The sequence below is a fragment of the Globicephala melas genome, chromosome 17 (genome assembly GCF_963455315.2).
Source record: "Globicephala melas chromosome 17, mGloMel1.2, whole genome shotgun sequence".
NCBI classification, from domain to species: Eukaryota; Metazoa; Chordata; class Mammalia; order Artiodactyla; family Delphinidae; genus Globicephala; species Globicephala melas.
The window spans coordinates 61,090,167-61,110,892 of NC_083330.1; the positions used below are offsets into that span (position 1 = coordinate 61,090,167).

Genomic DNA, 20,726 nt, shown 5'->3' on the forward strand with positions numbered 1-20,726 from the left:
CACTTTATGTTTGGATTTTTGCTCTTAAGAAAGGTAGCAGAAAGGCCACAGGATATACCCCCAAAAAATCTTAAAAGAAAAAGTAGTTTTTTTCTCAAAAAGTATTAAGAGAAAGAAAAGATTATTTGGTTCAGCCTCTAAAAGAAGCTGATTGGAAATTACAGGAAATATAATAGCAACTAAAATCTGTTCCTATGTTGTGGGAAGAAATAGTGAGCTGTGGTAGATTGTGCACACACAGTTCCTCCTCCAAACAGAGAAGTATGTGATAATAGAAGTTTAACAATCAGTTGGAATGTCTTAGATGGACATTTGAGTTCTTTTATGGTTCAGTCTGTCCCAACTGTTCCTGCTAAGGAAAAACCATTGCAAGTATTCAAAAAGATTTACAAGAAGGTGAATATCCTACACTGTTAATACAGGTTTAACCTGTATTTCTTACTCTGATTTTGAGTTTGACTTTACTGCTATCCTCATTCTTCTCCAGTATTTGACCAGGTTCTAGTGGGGACCCCAGTGGTGTATCAGCCTTCCTCTTCACTCCCTGCTGATGAGCTGATATATTACATGATGCTTCCTTGGCAAGGTGATCATCTTCCTGTGGCAATATTCAAGATCAAAATTAGATTTCTGAAGACAAGTAGCTCATGTTATAGCTGAAAACTAATACCTATAGCAACCATGCAGATTAGAGCATGCCCAGTGCCTAAAAGTAATCAGCAATGGGCTTAAAATAAATCTCACCTTTTCCTATCTGCTGGTCTTTTTGGGGGGGAGAAGGGAGACAGTAAAGTGAACTTTTAAAGCTTTCCCCAAAGCATATATCTTTTGGTGTCATTTTCTTCTTTTATCCTAAAGACTCCAAGTATGAAAGTGGATAACTTAATATACATGGGCAAGAATTATAAACATATTCATTTCCACTGGTTTCTAAATATTCAGATATAAAAGAGCTCTTTAATGAGACTCTTTTTTTTTTCTATTAAAAGATGTGTCTTACTTCTTCATAACCCAAACTCTAGGATATATTTTAAATTTATAACAAATAAGTATGGTTATATTTCAGAAAATCTAGGTGGATAAGTACTTTTAAATGACTATTACTAACTAGCATAAAGAGAAATTTGAGTTTTAAAGTGTCAAAACACCAGCAGGGAATTGCCAGGCAAGTAATCTGGTCTAAATATTGGTGAAAAATGAAGCTTCAAGTACTGGGGACGTTTTGTCATCAATAAGAAAATCATTTCTGGAAAACTTTCTTTAAATTACAGTAAAATAACTGATATGACCCTAAAGGTCTTTCTACAAAAAGTTTGGTAATTTCATAATGCATAGTTGGAAATAAAAGCTTTTCTAAAAGCACACATACACATATATGTAAATTAAAAAATATAATGCATACTCTCCTCCCAAAATCAGCAGATTACGCTTTTACCTGACCATTCATTGTTATTTATTTGATTCAATAAGCATTTTCCAGGCACCCTTCATATGTTTAGAATTGTGCTATTATGCAAAGTAGCAAAAAAAAAAGTCAAGGCCCTGTGTTCAAACAGCTTGCCATTACAATATATGGACAAGATAGGTTAATATGTAATAGGTTAAATATTCATTTCAGTATTCTACTACTCAAAGTAGAAATTCTATGCTCAAGTACAAAAAAATCATTGTCATCACAAAAAAAGGAGTAAATGGACTAGCAGCACATCATTTGTTATGTGCAGCTCTGTATCAATAGCTGTCAGTAGCACTTTATAAATTGTGAGTGCTAAACTAATGTCAGCTAGCAGTTTTCTAAATGGCACAAGAAGCTGTTAGTGGCTTTAAAATTCACCAGTTCAAAAGAAACAATTCTCTTCTTCAGAGCTCTACATAATAAAACTACACCTTCTATAACACATGTGATTCTTACAGGGTTCTGAAATCCAACTAGCTGTGTGTGACTACTTGGATTAACCGCAGCTTCTTGGTTGCCTGCTGTGGCCTCTGGAATTATGGTTGGATTCAAGACAGCTTTTTTCTCTTTCAGATTAAGGACCAAGCCAAGTTCTGGCAAGGGTAAGCAGGAAGGTCTACTGAGGCCAAACAGTGTGAAGTACAAGTCCACAGCACCACACCGTAACCGCCAGTCATGTGAAGTACCTAGGAAGTAAATAACAGTAATAATAAAAAGTCAACATACACGTTTATCCATACATTTTTTTTTTTTTTTTTTGCGGTACGCGGGCCTCTCACTGCTGTGGCCCCTCCCGTTGCGGAGCACAAGCTCCGGACGCGCAGGCTCAGCGGCCATGGCTCACGGGCCCAGCCGCTCTGCGGCATGTGGGATCTTCCCGGACCGGGGCACGAACCCGCGTCCCCTGCATCGGCAGGCGGACTCTCAACCACTGCGCCACCAGGGAAGCCCCTTATCCATACATTTTTCAAATGCTCCAGAACCTGTACAGAGGGAAGGGATGAGAGGGTTATGATACCTAAAGGAGCCACCTATTGACCTAGGCCCCAATGGCAAACCCTCCACTCTAAAGACACTTCTTATAACACGGGAACCTACAACTGCTACAGAAACAATAAATGTTCAAATGCAATCATGAATCTTACAACTGGAAATATTTTATTCTTTCATTCTTCCTACAAAATAAAAATCAGACACCTAGCATAAATCTAATATTCCCAAAACAGTGTTTTTTCTGGCTCTAAATCCTCCTTTTATTTATTTTTTTTTTGCTATACACGGGCCTCTCACTGTTGTGGCCTCTCTCGTTGCGGAGCACAGGCTCCGGACGCGCAGGCTCAGCGGCCGTGGCTCACGGGTCCAACCGCTCCACAGCATGTGGGATCTTCCCGGACCGGGGTACGAACCTGTGTCCCCTACATCGGCAGGCGGACTCTCAACCACTGTGCCGCCAGGGAAGCCCTAAATCCTCCTTTTAGTTCCTCCTCCTTGGTAACTGCTCCACATTCATTCAGTTTATCTTGTCTGATTTTCTTCTTGAATAGCTTGTTAGGAAGACAGCACACCAAGAGCCTTCATGAACCCTACCACTGGAAACAAATTCTCCTAACCCTCAAATTTATTACTTTCAGGTTTTAAATACAGTAAGAAACCCTACAACTATTTGAAATAACACAATTCTAAACTTTGACTTATTTTAGAGAAGTAAACTATTTTGCTAAACACCTTCATATTTGTGTTGTTCTAGTAGGTATTTATTTTAAAAAACCAAAAAACAAAAATAAGCAAACCCCGGAGATGGCAACAGGTCATAAAACATGTATTAACCAGAAGAAAACTGCATCTGTAGAAATTCAGTTTAAAGTAGAGACACTTTCCAAGTTCTCTGATGAGTCTCAGTGTCTTCATCTCCAAAATAAGGGTTTTGGTCTCAGATTATACCTTACCCTATAGCAATAAAAGACCAGAGCACAGTGACATCAGAACTCTTCCTCACTTGCCTTCTTTTCCCCAGTGGAACACGCCAGGTAGATACTGCCACCAAACAGAACTGTCAAGGTGAAATTTTCATCTAGGTTTAGATAATTTCTATGGTTTCTAGGCAGAATCTAAAATGACCTAGAGAATTTAAAACATGTGAGAATAAGAAATATTCTTCTGGATAAGAAAAATAAACCATATAAATACTTAATTTCGGCCAAGAAATGTGGTTTCAAACAGGTACCATAATGTTTTAAAAAGGAGAAACAAAAAGGAAAGAAGTTGCTACAGCAAACTTTAGACAGCATAAATATTAAGCTCTGTGGTTTTCAACAACAAATATTAGAATAAGTAAATACATTGTAAGCAAGTACGATTTTGATAAGATTTACTCTGACAGATAGGTAACTATTATATTAACTATGTGCAAAGAACATCCACATGGATTTATAATTTTAAGTTACAGAGTTCTTACTATATACTACACACTTGCTTGGCAATATGCATGCCATTAAACAGCTATCAATCCTATTTGAGACATCTTCAGTTTTGCTACTGTGTGATAAGGTAACAGATACATAACACTGCTGAAAGCAAGAGAAAGAGGCAGGAGCTCGAGAAGTATGAGTTTTTATATCATAAAAACTGCAGAGAAACCAGAAATCGGAAGAACAGTACAGAGTGAAAGTCAGGATTTTATACTGGAAATCCATTTCCTTCTCTGGAATATCCATATTTGGATACTTTAATGGACTGACATTGCCTAGTTTTTTGTAGGCACTCATTATTCTTCTCAAAGAATTTTACATATGTAAATGTTCCACAAAGGATAGGTATCAGATTCCTGGGCCTTTTATTACAAAGGCTGGAGGGGCTCAACCCTCTCAGGAGGGAATCCGGCCAGAGCAGCTAGCCCTGTATCTATCTATTTATTCATGGCTATAGCAAGAAAAGAAGTGAATCTCAGGCACTTTATCAGTAAAGAAGCTAGAATGGCTTAGGGTGCATTTACACTGGAATAAAACTTAACCTTGAAGAGCAGTATTGCCCAATTATGTCCACTGCAAATAATGATCCTGGAATCTTTATACAATGTAGATGACATTGAAACAAGTCAGGCAACTGAGTATGAATTACTAAAAGTTTCTTAAAAAATTAATTTTAAAAAGCAAGTAGATAATGTATATTTTGATGAGCTAGGGTGTTGTTTTGTTTTTTAAAAGTCAGCTAAGGATGGTTAGGCAGCACAGTGAATGAAAGCTGCTAAAAGCACTGAACCTCTAGAATATGGTTTTTGTTACTTTTTATTTCTATGTGGGCTTTTTGGTTTTGGATCTGTAAAGGTTTTGGTAGACCTTCAATTTGTAGGGAGGAATGAGCATTATTCTTCTGTTCCTGGGGGAAGTCCTTGATTAAATGTTTTTTTCCCACAAAAAACTGACTTATAAATATTACAATTTAAGGCTGATAAGAGGGAGCTAAAAAAATAAGCAGCGCTTCTGTTAAAATCATAAGACAGAAAAAAAATGAGAACATCATGTTTCAAAATCATGGCATAACATCTTAAAATGGTTGTCACTTTATAGTGGAATACAGTCGGAAAAAACACTTCTGCTTACTTACTAGTCAGCTCTGTGATTTTGGGCAATTCAGCTGCCCAGGCCATAAAATGAGAACAATTAACTTAATCTTTAAGGTCCTCTCAGGTCTAAAATTCCATGATTCCAAATCAACCAATTCTATGAGAAATAAGCCCTGGAAGAGCTCCTGATTTCTACCCTCAGTGATAGCATTCTGAAGACCCTTCTTTAATCTTCTAGCTACCCCTCCCAACACAATCACTTATATGGCAAGGAATGCCCATATATATGGAAAAACAAGTCATTATTTTTTCCTCTCAGGTAAAAATGCTGTCCATTCTGGTCTCATTAGCAGTTATACTTTGGGACAAGCCCTGCTTACCTGAATCAGAAGAACAATGCTCAGTGTTGATGTTCTCTATTCAAATCAGAAAGTATCTAAAGACAAATCCTCAAAATAACAAATCTGATCTTAAAAAAGATCATCACTTCATTTTCTGAAGTAATTGACGTTAAAGCTGATCAAGCCAAAAAGCTGCTAAGAAGAAAGCTCACTTTAAAAGCCACCATTTTCAGGACATTTTTCTTTTTCTGGCTGCGCCCTGTGGCTTGTGGGATCCTAGTTCCCCAACCAGGGATCAAACCCGTGCCCCCTGCAGTGGAAGTGCAGAGTCCTAAGCATTGGACTGCCCGGGAATTCCCCAGGACATTTTTCAATAAACGCAGCACTCCTTATTGATGACAGAAGCTTAAAAATTTGTACAGCTAGGCCACACAAGTATGACTGCCATATGGTAGTTCTGTCCTGATCTTTCTGTCTATCTTACACTAAAGTAAAAAAACACAGCAAATTTCATATATATTCATGTGTGCATTTACATATATAATTTCTGACAAAAAAATGAATTACGTCTAATAAAAATGTTTTAATTTTCTTCCACCATTCCTATTTCTAAGAGGAAGGGTTTGGGGGAGAGAGAAACAGAGGGGCGGAACTTTGAAATCTGATGTTAATATCAAAATTGTTTATTTTCTTATTCCGAAACCTGGCAAATCCTACCGAACTGAATTTTAAGTAGTCCTTCATTCTACCCTCTAGAGCACAGCCGTAAACTTTCAAACATTAAAAGTTCTGATGTAAATAAACAGCCTTCAATGTTCTGAATAATTACATAAATGTTTTTATGTCATTCTTACAGTGAAATGCCAAACAATGAAGAGCAGCTTGTGAGTAAGGGCTAAAATTTCCTTCATGATGATATAGTATCTCTTCAATGAATGCTTATTATCTTAAGGGGAAAAAAAGCATTGTTAAGCAGGCAAGACCAGAGAAAGTAGTTACATTTTAAAATATAGTATTTTAGACATTGTGGGCCTTTTGGTCTCTGTTCAATTACTCAGCTGTGATGCTGTAGTGTAAAAGTTGCCATAGACAATACGTAAGCAAATGAGTAGGACTGTGTTCCAATAAAATTTTATTGGTGGATGCTGACATTTTAATTTCATAAAACTTTCAGGTGTCATGAGACACTATTAACATTTTTTCCAATCATTTAAAAATGTAAAAGCCATTCTTAACTTATGGGCTGTACAAAAACAGACGGTGCGTCAGATCTGGCCCTAGAGCCACTGTTAGCTGACCTCTGCTCTAGATGACATATATACTTTGAAATCTGTAGAAATGAATTAGTACAAGTACATAAAAATTTACAACTGAAATTTACTGATGAACATGCTAATGAATAACATATTGATGGGACATCATCATGCAGCATTAATTTACTGCACACAGTTCCAAACACTTATCTGGCTGTCAGTTTACATGTAACTCTGTCAATATCAGCGCCAGTGGAGAATTTATTCTCAAACTGAAAATTTATTAAACATGATTTAAGGTCTACAGTATTACAAAAAATGTAGTCTAGTCCAGTGGCCATTTCTATAGAATAAGACACAGTTACAAATAAATACTGGAATTGCTGTAATAAATTTATTTGCCATGGAAAAATGATGTGTAATTATTTTAAACAAATTACTATATTATAATTAGTTAACATTTTTGATTACTGTGATTACAATTTTGTATTTTATGTTCAGTAATTTGATTTGTGCATTTTATAAAGAATGACTTTACACCTGTTGCAGTTGTTATAACTGGGAAATAAACACTATACTGACTTAAAAAAAAAGCACCAATAAAAATTTCTGATTCTTAGGTTTTTATTTTTTAAATGAATTTTTTAAATTACTGTCATGTTGAGCTATAATCCAGTACTTTACCTAAAAGCTACAAAAAGTAGGATCTCATATATTTTGAATTTTGAAACATTTTTCTTTGGGAAAGGAAAACGATTTCTTTCAGTGTGCAAAAAAATACATACAGCTAACAGAAGTCAGACAGGTCATAATTCCACCTGCTCCTCACTGCCTACAGGATAAAACACAAATTCCTGAGGCCCTTTGCTTTTGGATCCTAATCTATCTTTCCAGATTAACACTCACTATTTTCCAAATATCCTTTCAGAACTCAAAGGTTTTACATATACTTAATTCTCTTACCTAAAATGTCTTTCTCCTGATAAACTCTTTTCCATTCCTCAAGAGCTGGCTCAAATATCACCACTCCATGAATAGTCCAGCATTCCAGGCAGGGCTCACGGTTCTGTTCTTCAGGTTACCAGGGTATTTTGCTCTTCTCTTTATTTTAGCAACTACCTGTTTGTATTATGGTCTATCTGTTCCTATGTCTCTCTTTCCATTATACTAAGTTAATGGAAAAGGCATCTTTGTATGCAAAAACATAGCACAGGGGCTTCCCTGGTGGCACAGTGGTTGGGAGTCCGCCTGCCGATGCGGGGGATGCGGGTTCGTGCCCCGGTCTGGGAAGATCCCACATGCCGCGGAGCGGCTGGGCCCATGAGCCATGGCCGCTGAGCCTGCGCGTCCGGAACCTGTGCTCCGCAACAGGAGAGGCCACAGCAGTGAGAGGCCCGCGTACCGCACAAAAAAACAAAAAACATAGCACAATGGCAAACAGGAGGTGCTCAAGAAATAACTGATGAATAAATTAATACTTGAAACCCTTAAAAAGAATTGCCCCTGGACAATGTAATATTTTTAACTAAAAATAAAACTATTTAAGATTCTTAAGCAACGAGGGATGAAGACTATATAATGTGAAAGATGTTTCTCTTTAAAAATGTGTTACTTTCTGTGGAGGATTATTACTTTAAAAGCTGTATGGGAACTATAAGGACATTTTTGGGGACAACTGAGGAAACCTGAATATGGGATATATATGATAATGGTATTGTGTAGATGCAGGAGAATGTCCTTATTCTTAGGAATATATGCTTAGTATTTTGGGAAAAGTATCATGAGGCAACTTATTTTCAAATGATTCAGAAAAAGAGGGTTTGTAACATATACACAGAGAGTGAAAAGAGAGAAAGTAAATATGGTAAAATGTTAACAACTAGTTAACAGAGCTGAAAATATTCAATATATGGTTATTCTTTATACCATTTTTTAAATTTTTCTAAGCTTTGAAAATTTTAGAAACAAAATGGTGGGGAAAAAATGTTATATGGGAAAATTAAACCAGTGAATGAGTTAAGATATCTAATATGAGTATGCACGTATACATACATCTATAGTTGTGTGTGTGTGTGTGTGTGTGTGTGTGTGTGTATTTTCACAGCAAAAACTGTTAGGAAGATACTTGAGTAGCGCCAAAACTCAAGGATAAGTGGAGCTACCACACAGCAGGCAGAGTGCAGATACCAGGCAGTCCTGGCATCTTGAGAGTAGAAGTCTGAGAACACTCCTTCTGGCACAGAGCCATTAAAATCCCCCCGGTACATTTCTAAAAAGAGTATTACTAATAGTCATTGAATGATATATCAATTTTTTAAAAAGCACAAATGTGATTTCTTAGTTCATCTTACTTTCAAACTAATTTCAATTTTCTAAATCCTGTTTCTATGTATCCTACTGCAATTAATCTCTTATTGAAAAGTTTCTGAAACCAGCTAAGCAAAGAAACTTTGATTCCTCAGGAGTACTTGATGACCATCTCATAAGATGATCCTTCCTTAACTGCCATGATACGTCTCCATATATTTCAAATGAGTTCAAAAATTTTATAACTAAGCAAAGTCAACACCTTTCAAATCCACCTTGGAACAGGACAAAAATAAATGAATTAAATATAATTAAATCCCTATCGCCCACAATTTATTTGTTCTCCATATGTAAATCAAGATAATGCTTATCTCAAGTGACGTGATAACCCAGGAACCCCAATAAAGAGTAAGGGGCAGGCAGAGTTCCAAAGGATTTAGGGACTTAGATGATGCTCTAGCTCCTTTTGTTACAAGTGAGTTCTCATTAACATTTCTTAAAACAGTAACTGTTAAGAAGATAATATAGCAATGTGAAAAATTCTCATGATAAAATGCAATTTAAAAACTTCACTACAACTATGTCCATACACATATACACAAAAAGCAATTTTTTTCCCTAAAGACCAAATACACTCAAATCTGAACAGTGGAGATATAATGAAATTATATGGTATTTTCCTTTTATGTTATTTTGTGCAGACAAACTCTGCAACATGATACTACTTATTATTGGAAAAAAAAACTTTAAAGGAATTTCTTCGATCAGATTCATTTATGTATCCCAGAGGCCCAGGCTTGGAAGGGAAATGGGCAACCTTCTAATCAATCTTCCCTAATGCCCAATGTTCTCCAAAAACATTAAAAAGAAAAACAAAACCAAAAAACCCTCCCAATTATTTGTGCCACTCCCACTGTTCATATTGCTCCCAGTTATTTATCTGAAGAACCAAGCAAAAAACTGCTTATGACCATGGCCTCACTGATCTGTTCTGTTTAGATTATTGGCACAGAGAATTCCAAACTGAAGCAGTAACTGTACTTTATACTGAACACTATCAAAAATAAATACTAAACATCAATCAGACCTTGAGTTTGTATAACCACAATCTTCCAATGGGCTTCAAATGTTTTACAGAGATTGTCTCATTAATCTTAAACACACATTTATTTTGTCCATGAAATCTTCCCTAGAAGGCGATATGAGAATTCTTTGTACTTCATTATGCCTTCCTCAAAGTTGTAATCCATCACAACAATGGAATCATGCATTCTTACTAAGAATATATTCAACACAGTACAGTTTGTGCCACATATTAACTGCTGAATGATCCTTTACAAGTTTGTGAACTTGTATGCTCATCCCCTGGATCTAAATGACAGTAATCACAACATTCTTTAAGGTAACCACCAGTAGCAAAATATAAAACATGTAAACAGTAGCACTTATTCTTCTAGGTATTAGGGAAAATATGAGAATAATAATTTGGCAATATCGACATAAACTGGATTATGTGTTGTTTTCTGAATATTTTGAGGACAAGGGCCATTCTATTTTCAATTTTATTAAATTTCAATGAAATATCTACTATGGTGCCTTTACTTGGGGTTATTGGACTATGACTATGAAACTGAGGGACAGAAGTTATACAACCACAACATCTCAGTGATAGTAAATTAAATAATTTTTGAAAAAGAATCAGAACTTGGTATTTAGTTGTGATTCAGTGAAGCAGTCACTAATAAGATAGGCAGGGCAAGTTATTTTCCAATATTCTAGAAAGAAGGTAAAGTGACATATTTATTAGAACGAATACCCACTGCTCCCTCACCGTCTATCTGTAACAACTTGTCTTTAAGCAAAACACTTTTCAGCCTAGCTTTTGATTGAATTTTAAATCAAAACCAGTGAATTTTAAATCAAAACCAGTATTACAATTTCAACATATCAGAGACATAAGGCAAATTTTTTTTACATATATACTACAGTTAGAAGTCAATAGGAAAAGACCAATAATTCAATTAAATAAAAATGGCAAAGAATATGAATGACTTACATAAAAGGAACTACAAATAGCTGACATATATGAGAAGTATAATGATATCATTACTATGTTAGTATAACAACATTTTTGAGCACATAATATGAACTAGTTACTGTGCTTTACAAATATGAACTCATTTAATTTTCAGTTTGCAGAAGTAGGTACTATCATCACCTGCACTTGAAAAATGAAAAACGATAGGCTTAGACAAGTCACATTGAGAGTAAGTCATCCAGCTGAGACTTAACCCTCAGCAAACTAGCTCCAGAGCTCATGCTTGGGAGCACTAACCGCCTCTTGACTTCACTTAAATAATGGAAATTAAAACTGTGATGAGATACCATGATCTCCAAGGTGCAGAACAGTAACAATATGCACTGCTCTGGAAAGGATACACAAGAAATTGGTTACCTCTGGGAAAGGCCACTAGGAGGCTAGGGAAAAGAGGTGAGAAGCCATTTTTTCAACCCTCTGTAACCTTCTGAAATAAAAATAATAATATTTGCAAATTCATGTCTACAGCTCTTTAAACATTTGGGACACTTTCCCATAAATTAATATTTTTGTTTCCTCAACCACCCTGTGGGGCAAAGTGAGTGTCTATGTCCTTAGCAAATATAATCACAGCCACTACTGTGAAGGTAAGTATTCTCCTTAAAAAAAAAAATAAAATAAAGGACAAATTAACCACAGTTCTTTAGTATGGATAACCTGTTATAAAATGAAAATACCCCAATAATAAAAAAAATTTTTAAAGCCATTGCTGTCTTACCAGAATTCATAAGTTTCCAAAGTTGATCTACCAAAGCTTCATTGCATAAGGGAGACTCCATGTTCTTAGTAAATGGTGGGTTCTTAGTTAACATGTTTAGAATCTTATGTCTGAAAGATAAAGAAAAATTAAATTTTTGCTAACCATTAAATAAAAACTTTTGAAAATTATCTGCAGTTCCTCCTTCCTATTTTATCGTCTCTCTTCTGAGATCTAGCTTTGCGTTTTAGTTCCATTTCAAAAGACATTATGTTGCATTCTAAACATTTACTATTGCTTTTTTACTAAAAAATTCTGGTGGATTTGTTCTCTCTAAAAGTGCCTTAGGGTACAATGACGTCTTCTAAAACCTGACTCTATATATTCCTAACCAACATTTCCTATCCCACTTCTAAAATGAACATTTTACTCTTCTTAGAAAAGTTTACAAAAAAGACTGGTTAGCAAATATAAAAATCTTAAAATGAGGCAAAAAAAAAATCACATGTAGGCCAAGAAGTCTACATTTGAGACAATATAAACTTTATTATTATAGTAACTTTGCAAAGCATAAAAATGTGCAGCACTATTTTAAATATGGAGATTGCAAAAAAGTTTCCTCAAAATAAGCGGAAGCTTAAGAGAGTCAATTAAGAAAAGTATCCTCACAGAGGATAGGAGTTAAACTCCACTATTGGAAGTTTTTATCTTACATGAAAGGCTACCCAAACACATTATGGAGTCTTCTGAAAAATAGGACAATGTGACCAATACAAAATTTGAAAAACAAATGCTCAATGCTACGAGCAGGAGACACCATAAAAAAAGAATAGAGAAAGAAAAGGAGAAGCAAGGAAGCCACGGCAGTAGTCTAGCATTCAGGATAAAAGCCAGGTCTAGGACTAGGTCTGAGAAATTCAAGATCTCAGAATAATGGAAGGCTTGGGTATAACTAAGGAAGAAAGAAACTTAGGTCATTATATTTGTTGAGGTTAGCAAGACCTTAAAGAAGTTGAACCTGGGAAATTTTTACGTTTAGTGGCAACAGATCAAATTGGATTTGTACTTGAAAAAAAGATGGGAGGAAAGTAGAACTGCAAGGCTGTAGTTTAAGTCACTTAACCCCTTTTGGCTTCAATATCTTGTCTGTAAAACTGAAAGATGTGACTTTCACTGTTAACATACTTTTGTGATTTGACATTTTAAGACTGAAGACTATTGAAAGGCTACGAGAACCAAACGTGAAATGTGATTATAGATGCAATTTATACATATGTAATACGAAAGGGGATACATACCTTATGGATATTTCATATCCATATTTTCATATCTTTATGAGTAAAGATATTTTCATATCTTTAGGAGCAATTTCTGTTTGTAAGAATAGATCGGTATTACAGGTAAATAACACCGTTTAAAACGTGGATGGATTTTTCTTTAGAAGATGTTAATGTTAATACTTTTAATTTGCATGAAGAAGAAAAGTTAAGTTTCTATCCGGCTGCTTCCCCAATTACCCCAAATACCCTAGGGCCCAACAAATAAAACTTCATGGTATTTACTCAGATCATTACAAACTCTTTACAGCCATGCCAATGAATTGTAAATGGTACTCTGGGGATAGCTCTGAAATTATAATTAAAAGAGCAATAATGATTATTATGTGTACTACTTTTAGTAAATTAAGCATTTTTTCAAAAGTTATTTTTCTTTAAAGTTTAGATGATAGAAGAAAGGCTTTCACAAGGAAGTATTTATAACTGACTAAACACTCAACGCAATACTCAGAGGAGATAAAGTTTAAGGGCAGAAAATGAGAATCTTATGCTTAATTTTTAAGAGATTAAACAAAATTCACAATAAGCATACACTTCAGATATACGAAACAGACCTGAAGCAAATCCTGAGAAAATCATGGGTTTATGCCATGTTCATGGTAGCAAAAACAACACATTATTTCCCTAAACAACTGACAAATTTCTTGGTGGACTAGTCCAATCCCATTGCCAATCACTATCTATAAGAAATGCAGTCAAATCGAAACCAGAAAAATGTTCAAAATCTCTCTGGAGAAAAGGCATTCAGTGTAAGTGTGTCCCTTGAGGAAATGATATATTGTGATCATATATGCATGCTTGATTCCAACATGAGAAGATAATTCCATGTCATCTTTAAAATAATCCTACCCAAATCTAAAGTAAATATATTTAATAAGTTCTTCTTATTAATGTAAAAAGTAATATACATGCATAGAAATGACTGGAAAGGAATAATCCAAAATGTTAAGAATTATTGCTCTGGTTGAAATAATTATACGCTATTTTTAAGTTGTCTTCTTAATGTGAGTTTATATTTTTGCAAATCTGAATGAGCATTTTAAGTTATTCCCATTGAAAGGAAACTGTAATTTTCAAAAATGTAAATTTGTTTTAAAAACAATGCACCAAAGCACACTTACTTAAATTCTTAAGATATCCTAATAAAGAACTGATTTACAATCTGAAAATCTTTCATTTATTTATTTATTTTTGGCTGCATTGGGTCTTTGTTGCTGCGCACAGGTTTTCTCTATTTGTGGTGAGCAGGGTCTACTCTTCGTTGCGGTGCAAGGGATTCTCATTGTGGTGGCTCCTCTTGTTGTGGAGCATGGGCTCTAGAGCTCAGACTCAGTAGTTGTGGTGCACAGGCTTAGTTGCTCCGCGGCATGTGGGATCTTCCCGGACCAGGGCTCGAACCCGTGTCTCTCGCATTGGCAGACGGATTCTTAACCACTGGCTACCAGGGAAGTCCTGAAAATCTTCTATTGAGAGAAGACTATACAAGGAAAGCCAACAACCCTATTATTACATTTAAAACATCAAACCCAAATAAAAGACCAAGAACTTTCCCAAACATTTAAAAATAATTAAACAGCTTAAGGTTTTTTTTTTACATACAGTTGTCACTACAGAGATAAAATCACTTTTCTTTAACATATGAATTAAGTTAAACATATATATGATTAGAGGGGGAAAAATTATATTCAACCACTTGTTTAACATGTATTTAATTACCTATATGCAAAGCATCATGCTATGTGCCAGACATACAGTGGCAAAAGGAGACAAGGTCCCTGTCTTTTTAAAACTTATACTCTCATGGGGGAGACAGCAGTAACAAAAAAAATCAAACTATAATAATACACATACATAGGAACTATGTATGTACTTGAGTAAAGGAACAACTGTAGGATTTTATGGGCAATTATGACTTGAGGGACATGACCTAGTGCAGGTAGTCAAGAAAGTATCCTTGTAGAAATGGTGTTCAAATTTAGCTTTAAAGCATACAGGAGTAATTACAAGTAACTAATTTCTTTCCTCTAAATTTTAAGGTTTCAGCCCCCAAATTCTTCAGAGCTTTATCTAACTCTCAAAAAATCAGCAATTGTGATATACATAATAATACAGAAATTTTTTAAATCAACAGCTAAAAAAAATTTCTTATTAATGACCATCTTACTATTAGGAGTTTAAAAATCAACCAAAAGCCATAAAAATAAAACGCTCTTTTGGGGGCAGGAGAGACGAATGTCACTGATTTTAAGACAGACAGAAACAGAAACGTTTACCTACCTTTAAGATTAAGAATTCTATCCAATTAACACAGCAGAATATAGCAGTTCTATATGATGGCTACTCAACGAGTTTAAGAAAAAGTAACAGAACAGACTGGTGGTTGCCAGAAGCAGGAGCTGGGTGGTGGTGAAATGGGTGAATGGGGTCAAAGGGTACAAACTTCCAAGTTGTAAGATAAATAAGTCATGGGGAGGTAATATATAGCATGGTGACTATGGTTAGTAATACTGTGTTGCATATTTGAAAGTTGCTAAGAGAATAGATCTTAGAAGTTCTTATCAAAAGAAAATAATCTGTAACTATGTATGGTAATGGATGTTAACCAGACTTACAGTGGTGATCATTTTCTAAAACATAGAAATATGGAATCAATATGCTACACACCTGAAACTAATATGTCAATTACACCTCAATATAAATAGATAGGAAGGGAGGAAGGAAAAGAAAAGGTAATGATGGGGACAAAGAGAAAAGGACAGAGTTCCTATTCAAAGCATAAAAAATAGAGGAAAAAAACCCCCCACAAAAATAGAGACAGATATCCCAAGACACCAAATAATACACACATACAATAACCGTTGATGTGGTAATAACACTCCTATCCTGTGACCATTCACTGCCATTAAAGACTTTCTTTAAGATGTGTTGAACTTTTTTTAACTATAACTATGGGCTAGATGACATTAAGTAAAGCCTAAGAGGTTCCCTATTCGTGATATAAATGAATCACATCACTTATGAAGTAAACACATCAAATATAATCATGAAATATATCTTTATACAGATTTTCAGTTTAGAATGTAAATAACAGTGCTCTTAAAATTTGAATGACATTAACAGCTCCACATTTCAAAAGCAATCATTTAGACTGTACAGTATATAATTTAGAAACATAACTACAAGTATTATATAATATTATAATCTGCTGAAAATGATCCTCAAAACACAATTTTAAGATCTCAGAAATATATGCCTTGGGGCTTCCCTGGTGACGCAGTAGTTAAGAATCTGTCTGCCAATGCAGGGGATGCGGGTTTGAGCCCTGGTCCGGAAAGATCCCACATGCCACGGAGCAACTAACCCTGTGCGCCACAACTATTGAGCCTGCGTTCTAGAGCCCGTGAGTCACAACTACTGAGCCCACGCACCACAACTACAGAAGCCCACGTGCCTAGAGCCTGTGTTCCACAGCAAGAAGCCTGTGCACCACAGAGAAGAGTAGCCCTTGCTCGCCTCAACTACAGAAAGCCCATGCATAACAACAAAGACCCAATGCAGCCAAAAATAAGTTAAAAGTAAATTAATTAAAAAAAAAGAAATATGTGACTTGATGTTAGTTCTTGATGTGAATTGAAAACATAAATGAATACATGATAAGCTTTATTTATACTGTATTTATACTTTCTGTCCCTACTTGTCATCAGCAGCATCTTATTATAAACTTTCAAATGCATGAGCTCTGGCAGATAAAGAGATGAGGCTGGTTTCCTGCCTATTCTCTTTTATATGAGTATTTACTTCAGAATGGGTGATTATGAGATTTTTGTCCATGTCAACCTTACCCCTGGTACACATCAATACAAGGACAAATTATTTAAAATACAATTCAGATCACAAATCAAGAACTATGAAATACAAAGAGAAGAACTTTGTACAAAGAATATTTATTTAATAAGCATCATTTAAAACACTTGAAATATAGATTTCAGTTAGCTGAAATCCCTTACATGGATTCTTCATGCTCAGATGCATTTCAGTGAAGTTAAAAGGCAGAGTTTAAAAAAAAAAAAAAAAAAGGCAGAGTTTATTTGTATGCTTTTTTAGATGAAAAATATCTGCCAACTGATGTGTAAAGTTGAAGAAGACAATGTCTCTGTGTTCTTATTTCTAGTTGGAATAGCTAAAATCTAAATTATCTTCCAGCTTTCAAATTTCATTTTATGAGACTGAATTATTACAACATGTGAACACAAATTTGAGTCTACTAGGTGTAAAGAAAGGACGGCAGAAATGGTAAAAATTTTAATACTGCACGAATACACTATAAATATCCTACTTTGCAAAAGAAAGCAGCAGAAATGAAAGAAATGAAGAAGAAAATACAAAAATGAAAATAGTTACCACGTCAGGACCAGGATTTTCTTTTATTATCCCTTATTTTCTAAATTTTTAACAATGTCATATTACATTTTAAAATCCTAAGTCCATTTATTAAAAATTAAGATTCTATATAAGATAGAAAGGAACAAATGGGATACATCAAAACACTGCTTTTATTTACTTTTAAAATAGATTAAATCAATCGATACAGAGGTTTTAGGATAAGGGCTTTCTTCCTCCATGTGCACTAAAAACGGATACACAAGCTTTTCTTTAAGTTACAATAGAAATCACATGTAAAATTCAGGGAATTACCCTTAGTAACAATGTATTTTTAAAAATGTCTTTCCAAAGGCAAATAAAATAAATAAGGACATGAGTAAATGGATAACATATTCCTATATTTTCAAAAATTATATACATGTTCCATATACATGGAACAAGTATAATGCTCTGAAATTATTTACTTTAGGACTTACAAAAACAAAATATTACAGCATAAAAAAACTAACCTTACGTAGGGTACAGGGTCATTCTGAATCATATTAAGTAGCCATTGCAATTCTTCATAACTCCTGTCCACTGAAAATAAAAATAAAGAAATACTTTTGTTGTTAATTATAACAAATTTAAACAAGTGACAAATAGGGAATTTATACTTAATATTTAGGATTCTGCCTTTAATATTTAGGATTCTGCCTTAGCCGTATTTCCAACCAGAGTTGAAGGATGTAGGTGATTTCTTACATGTTTTAATGCAACAGGCCACTTGGCAAATTTTACAAGTACTGTGCTATATATGTAGCCAAAACATAAAACAGGACCAAGAGTATATTTTCCACTAAGGCGCAAATCAACAGTAAATACAACATAAAACAAATTGTAATTTATTAAGAGCTCTAAATTAGAGATGATTAACTCTAAATGGAAATGTGTTTAAATTGTTTTTCTAGATGCTTAAATCAAATTATAGAGAGGTTCGATACTCAATGGTATCTCAACTATATCATACAGTATGGTAAACTGTTTCTGCCCAAGTGGTTTCTTTCATTTAAGACAAAAGAGCAGCCTTAACTTTTCACTATAACATAAGAAACAACTGCAAAACTAGTACTATAAATATAAATAACTTTAACAAAATAACTTATTAGCTATTTCCATTTACCTTTTCAAAAAGTATTGCTTTTATGATTTGAAAAGCTTTATTTTTAGAATTTTATTTCTAATATTTTCCACTTTTTCATTTTCTAATGAACTGGATTTATGGTTCACACTTAAATATCTCTCAATTAAATTACACTTATTAATTTAGCATTCTTTTTGGAAATCATAATATTAGCATTCTATTTGATTTCAGGTAGTACTAATTCATGAATTCTTCATATTATATGATTTATGTGAGTGAACATCATTCATATAACTTGGCTGGGAATAATGGCATATTTGGTAGACCTCAAGATTTCCATATTTCACAAATTGGTAAAAGGCAAAATAAAACTGAAAACTGACATAAGATTACATTTTTTTTCTTGCCAAGAAATACGTGAAAAAACGTTCTTATTTTAACCAGCATTTTTTAAAAGAAAGACTACTTTAACCCTCAACAAAAAGGAAGAACAAATGACAGTCCTTTCTGAACTTGGGCCAACACATATAACACACACACTATATTGTTCTTACTCTTTTATAATGTCTTTCTAGAAGCAGTATTTCTACTGAAATTTACAAAAAATTATAAGGATTTGAGTATATTTTCCTCTACTTAACATGAGAAACTTAACCAGTATCTACTAAAGAATTTCCCTCACCCATTCCTCTCTTTCTACATTCAGATGAGAATGTTATCATAACTTCTTTATTCTTCCCATATTTTAGTATAATCTGGAATTTTAGATTAATTTACATAGTTCTTATACTGACATGTTATTTTTTAAGAATTTCTTTGAAATTTGCATTAAATTTTACAACCATGTTAACAAATATTTAAGCTTAGCTCTTTATTTTATAGGCATAGTTGCTTGTCACTGGGCCTTTCATATCACACTTTCATCAATCTTGAGTTATTATTTTGATTCCTTTACAGGTCAGCTGAAAATTATCTTTCAGACTTTTGTTTTTTAAAATGTTACATAGGAAATGTACTTCTAAGTCTTCAAGGCTATAGGAACAACAACTTGGCAAAGTAGAAAATCTTAGGTCATAATTTTCCCTAAGCATTATGTTAGCCTGTGTTCACTGTCTTTTGAACTCTTCTTATTCTGAAGAAGTTACAGGCCACAGTATTTTTTCACCTTGTACAATAACTGGGTTCTGATATTCCTAGGAACTTATACATTTTTTTCCTTAACCTTAAAATTTTAAATTTCATCAGACTCTAGCTTAGGTCAGTCTCATTTACACTCTTTCAAAGTATTCTATTATTTCTGGGATTATTGCTTTTCTTCCACCTGCTCTATTCTTTATGACAATTTTTTTTTTTTTTTTTTTTTTTTGCAGTACTAGGGCCTCTCACTGTTGTGGCCTCTCCCGTTGCGGAGCACAGGCTCCGGACGCGCAGGCTCAGCGGCCATGGCTCACGGGCCCAGCCGCCCCGCGGCATGTGGGATCTTCCTGGACCAGGGCACGAACCTGTGTCCCCTGCATCAGCAGGCGGACTCTCAACCACTGTGCCACCAGGGAAGCCCGTTATGACAATTTTTAAAAATATTTTCATCTCCTTAACTTTCTTCTATTTCTGAAAATGTTTTGAATATGTAGTGTTCTCTTATTGATATTTTTCCTTATGTTTTTTTTCAACTTCACAAAGCCTTGCCTAATCCCCCTCCTGAAGTTCCTACTTGTATCTCTTGCTCTACTTTCACAGATAACAGTTTTGACAGGTACAAAATGTTTTCTTTTTTTTTTTTTTTTTTTTGCAGTACGAGGGCCTCTCACTGCCATGGCCTCCCTCATTGCAGAGCACAGGCTCCGGACGCACAGGCCCAGCGGCCATGGCTCACAGGCCCAGCCACTCCACAGCATGTGGGATCCTCCCAGACCGGGGCACAAACCTGCGTCCCCTGCATCGGCAGGCGGACTCCCAACCACTGCGCCACCAGGGAAGCCCCAAAATGTTTTCTTGAAACCTTATGTAATTAGAAATTTCTCCCCAACCTTCTATTTCTTAAAATAACATGTAATTAAAGCTATAAAATGATACACTAACTTTTCAGAAAGACCAAAGATATCTATCTATAACTCTTTTCTTTTCCCTCATTTACTAATTTTTATATGAATTCTACATTTACCAAAAACT

At 34.7% G+C, this 20,726-nt stretch overlaps 1 protein-coding gene across 4 annotated transcripts in view; it reads right to left on the reverse strand.

Moving 5' to 3' along the window:
- TAF2 (TATA-box binding protein associated factor 2) overlaps positions 1 to 20,726 on the reverse strand; it is an 81,000-nt gene that overhangs the window by 14,009 nt on the left and 46,265 nt on the right. For all 4 annotated transcript variants that reach the window (XM_070043982.1, XM_060287181.2, XM_070043983.1 and 1 more), the window contains 3 exons: positions 17,944 to 18,013; positions 11,736 to 11,845; positions 1,913 to 2,142 (listed from right to left, as the gene is read on the reverse strand). In XM_070043982.1, the coding sequence (XP_069900083.1) occupies positions 1,913 to 2,142; positions 11,736 to 11,845; positions 17,944 to 18,013 (410 nt within the window). The remainder of the gene's footprint in view (positions 1 to 1,912; positions 2,143 to 11,735; positions 11,846 to 17,943; positions 18,014 to 20,726) is intronic.